The sequence below is a fragment of the Trypanosoma melophagium genome (genome assembly GCF_022059095.1).
Source record: "Trypanosoma melophagium isolate St. Kilda chromosome Unknown ctg8segment1, whole genome shotgun sequence".
NCBI classification, from domain to species: Eukaryota; Euglenozoa; class Kinetoplastea; order Trypanosomatida; family Trypanosomatidae; genus Trypanosoma; species Trypanosoma melophagium.
In genome coordinates this window covers 25,059-35,357 of record NW_027125193.1, presented here as the reverse complement: position 1 = coordinate 35,357, position 10,299 = coordinate 25,059, and the positions used below count along the sequence as shown (strand labels likewise).

The 10,299-nt window shown below is 38.1% G+C and overlaps 1 protein-coding gene across 1 annotated transcript; it reads right to left on the bottom strand.

The window, feature by feature from the left end:
* Window positions 1-961: 961 nt before the first annotated feature.
* LSM04_003100 (SPRY domain) lies at window positions 962-10,225 on the bottom strand (the record flags this gene model as incomplete). The annotated part of the gene is made up of 1 exon (XM_067338808.1): window positions 962-10,225. One exon carries the CDS (start codon window positions 10,223-10,225, stop codon window positions 962-964), a length of 9,264 nt encoding a protein of 3,087 aa, XP_067185950.1.
* Between the last annotated feature and the right edge of the window lie 74 nt (window positions 10,226-10,299).

The following is a 10,299-nucleotide window of genomic DNA, read 5'->3' as shown; positions in this document are numbered from 1 at the left end:
ACCTTTGTTTTTTTCTTTGTTTTCTCTCAACTTTCAGAGACTGTGGGCAGTTTTCTCTTTTCCTTTTCCTTTTTTTGCTTTTCTCTGATATGTGAGGTGTGTACTTGGCTGTAAATGGTTTTCTTTTTTTTTTTTTGCTCTGCTCTTCTTCTGATTGTCTTCGTTTTCTCTACCGTTCCCCTGACACAGGAGCAAGCACTACGTCAGCTGCTCTCCAGTAAATAAAAGAAAAATAACGAAAAGAAAAAGGTGAAAAAAGACAGAAAAAAAGAAAAGAAAAGCATTTCATACTTCAATATATATATATATATATATATGAACAGCACTAAAAGAAAAATTCTGAGAGAACTACTGCATATAACACATACCAAACGCCGGTCAAATAACAAAAAGAAAAAAAAACAGCAATGGATTGAGTTCCTGCATAAACACAATCAAAAAGAGACAGGAATAAAAAAAAAGTAATACTGCAGTGATGTGTCTTCTCTTTCTTTTGCAATATAATAACATCAAGAAAAAATCTTTGAGTAAAAGTAGCAAATAACAAATATGAAGCACATAAATGGAAAAAAAAGAAAGAAAAAGCCAGGGAAAGAGCGTTCAGATGCTCATCGCGTAACGAAGCCAGAAAAAAAAAGGAGAGGAATAAACTCGACGATTCACAATACTAATAATACCAATAATAATAATAATAATAATTATTATTATTATTATTATTATTATTACAATAAGTACAATAAAAAATTTAAACACTTTATTATTACCAATATATTGCAGTATGGGATTCAAACGAAGCAGAAATTGACCAGGAGGAAGTTGTAATCTATTACTTTTACTTATTTGATTCTGTTTGCTTTTCTTTTTTCTATCTTTTTTTTTTGTCTCTGCATCATCTCTCGCCCCATCCCTTTATTTTCAGTTAAAGAATCACCTCTCTCTTTCTTTTTCCCTTTTTCTCTAGTTACGCAAAACCAAATTCATACATATGACGCAAACAAACTTCTAATTTATCGCGCAGGATAGAACTTGAAGCGTATGGTTGCAAAAGTAGAGATATGGGTGAACAGGTGTGAGCTGTTGGAATAGCATCCGGGTTATCACCACAAGAGACCTGTACTTTTTCTCGCAGAGGAATTCGCCTCTGTCCAGTACAAAAGAGTAAAAACTGCGAGTGTTGTTTAGATGTCCAACCACGTATAACATCCATCAACATTATTCGCAGTTCATCCGAAATAAGAGAACAATCCAGAGAAGCAATAACATCTTCTGCGGTGGCCCCAGGCGTTCCGCATACACGCTGCTGTAAATCATCCCATCGAATTAGCTGAAGTGAGTGCTGGGGAATAACAAAGGTAATGCCAGATCGCATAGCGAATAGTAATTCATCATATTGATGTGTTAAGGCCCGTTCAGCCTCTTTTCTACGCCATTCCACTTCTACCGTCTCTTCATGTTCATCTGTAGCCGCTATACTATTGAGATCAGCAGAACTTCTCGTGGGAGTTATAGTGGGTAAAACACGGTTCGATCGTAACATAACCATAGTTTCTGTTACACTCTCGTCCTGTCGCTCAATGCCCGGAATAGCGTAAAAGAATTCATCATTTAACAAAAATTCATCATCATTTAATGCCCCTCTTACAGTATCATCAATATCACTGTAGTAATCTTCCACCGTAATCTCATCAAAGGTAAGAAATTTCCATATCAATCGCGGTAATGTAAGTGAGAACATTAAATAACCACTTAATGTAGCATTACCAAGTAATTTACCAAGCCATGTAAAAAATTGTACAAATAAAGGACGATGTTCTGGGTATTCATGATAAAAATCCATATTTGGAACAACATTTACAATTGTACTATGATTAGTAAGTTTAAAAAATGGTAACATGGGTTCTGCACGACGTCCATCATCTTCATCACGGTAACTTAACTCATCACACATCATGGTTACCACAGAACGTGTAACACCACCAGCATCATCCGCCACTTCTCCTGTAAGTGTAATACCAAACATAACAGCATCAAGATAAATATCCGCATCTTTTGTCTGTTTAAATAACTGTCCTGTAATAGATCCATTAAATAATGTTATAAAGTCAAGAGTAGCACTTCCTTCTATCATAGCTTTAGCACGATTGAGGTCAATTACAACCACATGTTGACGTCTTGTATTACTTCTAATAAGATGACGATCAATTTGACGTTCTACAATAGCCCAACGTGCAGTAAAAAATAGTAATTGACGCGTTTTTTGATAACTTCTTAATAAATATGGAGAATTACGAAACATATCATGACTTTTTGCTACACTAACAGCTAATGCATTTATAATTCGTAAATGTTGAAAATATGGACGTAATTTTTCTAATGAGCTTCCTGCTTCAATACAAAGTAATGGATATTGTTGCATACCTGCTTTTGCATGTTCGACCCATGTTTTTGTTTCTAATAAAGAATCTACTGTAAAACCACAATTTACAATATCATTTCCCAAATGACAAAGTTGTACATAAAATTCATACGATTGTGGTTCTACAGTACTTTCTCTTCGTACTTCCTCTTGTGAGAAGGGACTAAAATCTTTATACCCTTCTGGTTTAAACTGTGTGTGTCCAAGGCGTATAACAACCCCTGAGGGATCCATCGCCGCACTCACAAATGGATAAATCGCTTCACCCTTTCCCTGTGTAGAAACAGCCACCCACATGAGTTCTTCTCCATTAACACTCCAACACATCATCATGGCATCTAAATCTAATAATGCCCCAACAACATCTCCTCCTGCAATAGGCCGGGGAGTGGAAATAGCTTGTTCTCCTGTTAACATACGTAAACGATCTTGACAGTTAAATCCCCATGAATGAATATCACTTCCAACATGTCGTCCACTACTAAGAACTTCATGCTGTAATGTACCCCATCCCATAACTACTGTTTTACCTCGATGTGTAAAGTTTGATGGAAGTACAACTTCATAGTAATAACGTCCACCTTTACTTGTAAGAGCTCCTACACTACCACGCACTTGACCTACAATAAGTTCTCCACCTTCGCCCATACGAGTATCTGGTAATTCTACAAGATATGGAAATACATCAAGTGATTGTTCATCAAATAATGCAGGTAAACATTGTCGACGTTCCATACGTTCTACGGCGTCAATAAGCCAACTTGTTAAGGTAACATTTGCACTAATAGATACATCTACACCACGAAGCGAAGCATGAACCATAAGTCGTTGTTGTTCTGCTACAAATGGAGTAATAGTTACTATATCTAGAAGACATCGTACATTAAGATATTGACCGAATGATTCTTCTAATAATGTATTAAGAGAAATATAACATGCTTCACGTATTTCACGATTATCTGATCCTTTTACTGTATTTAAACAAAGTGCATATAGTAAGTAATGTCGTTGTTTTTGAAGTTCTGTACAACTATTCATTACAATACGAGCAATAGAATAGAGGGATTTGATAAGTTGTTCACTACAATTTCCCTCAAATAAAAGATACAAACAAGAGTAAAATAAACTTCGTGCTACATCTAGAGGAATATTTTCTAAATTTGTTAACCAACTATCATCCAACACACGAATATAACGTAATACTTCAATTTTAGTAAACTCTTGAGGAATAAGTCTTGGTGCCCAACGACAAAGGATTCGACTACAGAAGAATATCATAGCTGGTATAACCGCACGATAGCTTTCTTTTTGTTCCTGTTGTGGAAATGTTAACAATGAGGATACAGATGTCTCATTACTTGATGTAGATATATTATTATTATTATTATTATTATTATTATTATTAGTAGTAGTAGTAGTAGTAGTAGTAGTAGTAGTAGTAGTAGTAGTAGTAGTAGTATTACTATTATTATTATTATGCACGAGTGGGGGAATATATCGTGTGAGTTGACTCGCGCCTGGTGAGGCCGCCTCCGCCACTCGCTGCATCTCTTCAATGGAATACGATAAACTCCGCAGTCCACTATAAATACAACTAACATTTCCAAATCGCATGATCCACTCCATTTTATCCCCCGCCCCTACAAGTATTGCCTCCACCACAATTGTGTGATTCTCCTCCGGTAGCCACAATGTCAATCGCTGACACGTTTCACAAAACACATGTGCATCAAAACTGTGAAAACTCGAGTAATCGCGTTGACTTCTACACCCTTCACAAAAGGCGTGTTTTCTCTCACTGCGGTGCCCGGTGTCTGGTCCACCAACCCGCTGATGCCCGCAAGTGACGCAAATAATACTTCGCTTCGAATTAAATCCATAACCGCACAAAACACACGTCCACGTGGCCCCTGGACGGGCCGTTGTACACATCGCACAACGTGTGGAATCCGGCAAATTGATAAATGTACACACTTCACAGGTCCATTCCTCGTTTACATCTTCGCCAATGGAAATATGCTCCGCACACTTGTAAACGCAGCGGCCCTTCACCACATTACTGGAAACATGTTTGCCTGTAAACGTAAAAACACCATGCCGTTCCTCACCTTCGCCTTCTACTTCACCAGCTGCATTAACGCGTAGTGTTACTTGAACACCTTCTTCGGTTAAAAACCACTCCGATGCGAATCCAGTAAAGGGTGATGCTACACCCAAACGTTTTAAAATACGATCTAGTGTATCGCAAAGACTACTAGGGGCAGTATGTTGCTCATTAGTGCAATTCCCCCACTCCTCATCACAAGATGGGCATCGTAAACAAAAATCAGTTGTACCTTCTGTAGGAATACAAATACCACTACGCATACTCTTATGGTTATAAGCTTTATCTTTTTTATCATCAGTACTTCTAGTACTACTATTGTTATTATTGGTATTGCTGCCACTATTCTCATTTTCATTTTCAGATATATTGGTTATAATATCCACTACTGTATTAGAAGTTTTTCTCTCACTAGAGATAGGAATATATAATTCATCATCGTCTGGTAACAACATCACTTCATTCCATGCTTCAAGTATTATGTACATACTATTAGAGGAGATTGTACTTGGTACAGCTAAAAGACGTATAAGTTGTTTCAACAATTTTTCTTGTGCTTCCACATTTACTGCATTCACATTTGTTAATTCCACTTCAGATAAAAGTCGAAGCGCAGAAAGAAACATTTTAGTATTTTGAATATGAATTTTTCCAACGCCCTCTGTATCTGTAGTAAAATTTAGTAAACTAGATACAACTTGTATAAGTTCTTCTACTACTAATCCTACCGGCATATCATTACTAATAACTACATCATAGTTAAATTCCAATGCAACTGCAGGAACCATTATACTCTTCGATCCTCCTTCTACCAAAACTTCCGCTTCTCTCCCTATTTGTCTGACAAGATGTACATTTTGGGATCCTTTATTTCCGCTTCGTGGTGGATTACGGTAACAAAAACAAGTTTCATCCCCATCTGATCCAAGTACCTCAAGAGCCACTACATCACTAGATGTAATCATTTGTTTTAAATGTGGAATTAATTCAAACCCCCAGTGACGAAGCATTTCTCGCATAGCAAAACGAGCACGAATACCTATTTCTCGTGGAGTATACATCCATACAGCACTAGCATCTCTATTAAAGAGTTTTACAAACGGAAATAAAACCCTCACCATGGAAGGAATATTCGTATAAAGGGTACCAAGAGGCATTCCATTTCGTTCGAATGATACACAACGTAGTTTGGTATTTACATTTACCGTAATAACATCTCCAGAGCCAAAAATAATACTTTCTTCACTTGACATCCAATTTTTAGCATGACGAGGAAGTTCTGCTCGTGCGGAAGGCGTTTTAATCTCTGTAAAATGGTCCGTAATCGCATACAAATACGCCATATCTCGACTCTCCCCAGGATGTCGCACCAATGTTGTAGCCGTGGACATGGGATACGGTGAAGCCACACCAACATAGTAATAACGACCAAGTGTATCAAATCCATATTCCCGCTGCAATCGCACCGAAAAGGAAACCACCTCGCCTAATGAACCATCCATTGGTATACCTTGTGAGGCAAAGGAGGTGGTGTCCTGAACGGCGTGTGCGGTATCATTACGCGGTGGAAAGGATTTAATGCGTCTTCCACCGGAAAAAATTCCAAGATCTGGTGAAGTGCTTTCTGTTGTAAAGACTGGTTGATAAGTCCATTTAAACACATGCCGTGCAAGTAATCGACAACATTCCCATAATTGTGCAGGATTATACGCACCTACACCAAAACCACGATATGGTTCACGTAATACGGAACAAACAGCAGTCAAAGCCATACATCTTTCTCTTTCTCCAACCTCTTCACAACATACTACTCTGGCTAAAGTAGTAAGCATTTCTACAGGGGATGAATTACATCTAATAGCTGTACGAACAATTGTGATATAATCCATAAGAAATTGATGATAAACAAAAAAAGCGGCATTACGTTTTACACGTTGTGTTACATTATCAATTTCTGAAAGTAATGGTAAATGTTGAATAGAGTCTATAAGACTTTCAACATTTTGTCGTAATGTATTACAACAACCATCTACAAATCCTCTCCATACTTCTTCAGATTGAGCAATATTTTTAGCAGCATTGGCTCGATTACTTGAAAATGTTGGTGAAATAGCTTGAGAGGAAGTTCCAGTTACCATGGTTCTACGAACATATGAAAGACGACGTGTGCAAAAAGATATCATATAATAAAAAACAAGTGTTGCAAACATTGATATCGTATGACGTGTAGGTAAACCTTCAGTAATTCCCTCATTACCAAATGACATGGGAAAAGTAGAAATTATAATTTCCTTTTCAGATCGAAACATGATATAAAATGCATTAGGACGTAAAGACGAAGAAGAAGAATCCATAACACCTGCAATAAGAAAAAGTCGCTTTTGTGGTGCTAGAAATTCAGCAATACGGGTACCATTTAAAAGCAATCTTAATATCCGCGTAGATGTCTTTGGAGAAAAGAAGAAGCAAAAGGTAATGGTATCACCTTGAGAAAGTGGTGATAAATTAATTTGTCGCCCTGAATGATGTAAAGTTCCATCTTTAGGAAATAAATAAAAACCTTCTGGATCATTTTGAATTTTTTCACTAGTTAAACTCTTATGTTGCTCAGAGGCAAGTCCTATAACAAGATCTGGTGGTGGTGTAATTACCAAATTAATATCTGCCGCACAATTTGATAAAGAGATATTAGGTGCAGGTGCATCTGAGCATGGAGATGATACCTGTAATGCTGGTGTATAGAATGGTGTAGAAGTACTACATATTCGTTCTCGTTCTGTAGGCATCCACTTTCCAACTCCCCGTTCTGTAGCACCATTCATTGTAAGACCAATAAAAGAATGACTTGCATTGTTTGTGTCATTATTGTCCCTATCATCCATACTGTTATTACTGGTATTAGTATTGTTATTGATACTATTGGTATTGGTATTGGTACTGGTATTACTAGTCTTATTATCATCAATAAAAGTTCTCAGAAACTCCAACATCGTACTTTCTTCTACATCATTTACTTTAAATGATGCGGTGGGGCTAAAATCCGTAAAATTTGGAAGCAGACTTTCTACTTGACTTACAATTTTATACTGAATAAATTCAACATCCTGTACATCCAACGGAGAAGCAATTAGTGATAGTGTAACAAGTGCAAAAGGTCCAAACTCATCAGCATCCCAAAGAAAATGGTGTGGACCATGTTTTCTTCGTTCTCCTTCTGGTAATGACATAAGACGTCGTAATGCCGTAAATAAAGCAGTTAAAAGTTTGTGCACTAATGTACGAATTTCTTTTTCTAACAATTCCCCACATCCTTGAAAACGTAGCAAATAATGAGCACCTTCATACATTACAACTTCACGTAATAAACATGCCACTCGAAACATATCTCCTGGTACAAAATTATTTTTTGCTTGTAACAAGAGGTTAAGGGCAAGAATACAGAGTTCTGCTCGTGAACGTTGAGTTGCTAACATTGCTTGTATTTCAGATACTGAAATATTACAAGTTAAAAGACTAATAGTTCCTTCTACAATTTGAGTCATTGTTAAACGACACAGTTCCACGTGATCAAGAACAAAGGTAACCATTTTACTAATATCTGTATTTTTCCCAAGCAATGAACTTGCTAAAGCTACACGTTTAACTGCATCCATCCAAATACGTGATTCCCAAGAAAGTTGATCAGGTTCACAGTAATCAAGAAAAGTAGCAATAAGAGTTAATGCCGCACGCACAGCTCGAACATCGGATTGTCTACAAGGTACTCGTTTGCATAAGGTTGCATCATCAATTTTTAAAAGGTCAATCACAAATCGTGGAGCCTCACCCAATCGAGGTTGATTACGTAGACCGTTACGGAACAGAATCAAAGATTCATCTCGTACACGAATTTCCCCCTTTACAACATCATTTTTTACCTTTTGAAGAAGAAAAGAAGCAATATCTAGTTGAAGAGTGCTTAATGTGTTTCGAAACTCTACCACCCATCTACCATCTACCTGTAAAGTAGTTTCAACACGTACATCTGCTTCGAATGAAGTTGCTATAGGACTACTATCGGTGTTTCGCATATACCGCAACATACAATCACAAGGAGCATTAAGCATATGCGTCTCACCTTCACGTGGTTCAAACCACACTGGTTCAATTACATGTTTACTTCCATCAATACCATCATTTTTATCTTTATCAGAAACACTATGATCCTCATTATTATTATTATTATTATTATTATTATTATTATTATTATTATTATTATTATTATTATTATTATTATTATTATTATTATTATTATTATTATTATTATTATTATTATTATTATTATTATGTGCTACATCGTCAACAGAGAGGCGTGGAATAAGTACTAATTGAACACCCTCACAACTTGATGCTCGACGAACAGATATACTTACTTTTCCTGCCTGTGGGGCTTGTAAAAATATCTCCGTTGTCATGATAGGATCATGGATATGAGTACTATAATCTTTTGTTCGTCGTAATCCTTCAAGAACAGGGGGTTCTGCTGCAAATGAACGTAATCCTGGAGATACTAGAGGCGATGGTGGTGGCATGGCTAATGGTGATGGAGGTAATGATGTAGAAAGAACTTGTCCACTATCCAGTTCAACATCCAGAGTAAGAGAATAATTTGTAACAAACCTTGCAACCGAGAGTGCTTCTCTGTCTGAGTCACGATCACGTGGAGGAAGATTCACATTTGATAATAATTGTCCTACTGTAATCATATCGGTATCATTAAATGTTGTAAAACGGGTTATATTTAAAATAGGTACAACAACACTGAAACAAAATATGGCACTCTCACCTGTAGAATCCGGAGTAGCATTCCATCTTCCTAAAACCTCTTGAAGTATACGAATAAATACCTGTGCACTTCTTTTATTTTGTTGTACTTGTACAGATAAAGATGTCACCGTAGAAACAAGTTGTTTTTGTCCTTCGCTTTGAGCTAAGGTTGCTAGTTCTACAATTTCCCCCACCTTTTCTGATAACCACATTTCATCTTGTTGTCCTGCTACATAGGCAAGGACCCAAGAAACGGAAGCAATCTTACGTCGTTCACCACTGTGTGTGGTGCTATCCATATGGGTAGTTTCTTCATTAGTGAGATTATTATCAGATGTTCGCGGTAGCCCTTTCTGACCCGTTCCCGTAGCGGTTGCCGCAGATAATGGTGTTGGCGGTGTGGATGATGGTAATAGTACGGTTGGTGGGTGTAATGTGCTGGCGGTGGCGGGTACAACGGCGGCCTCATCCCGCAGTTCCCGCAGTGCCTGCTCCACCAGTACTGCCCGCAGAGTGTGGCATGTGAGTGTTCCCCACTGTTTTTGTGCCTGGGCGGCGGCGACGGTCTCCGCCACTGTGGCGTTTATAAGCCGTGCGAGTTGTGCATCGTCCGGGTCTGCGTAAGCCACGCGGGGAACAGCCGGAGCATGGCGGAGTGTCGTCCCTCCTCCTCCACTATTACCATTGCTATTATTATTATTATTATTATTATTATTATTATTATTATTAGCATTAGTATTAATTGTTGGGTGGAAAAGAAGAGGCCAGGCGAGGCGGCAGAGACGGTCGAGGGGGACACTCATCACATCGGCGACGGGCCCCGCCGGCAGCCGCTCCGCCGTGAGGAGAACCGCCGCCCCTCCGCCGCCCTCCAAACCCAGCGGCTCCACAGCAGCCATCCGTTGAGAGATAATGAGATTGATAGAGATAGTAGTTTTCTTTCTTTCTTTTTCTTGTTGTGGTTTTTGTTTGG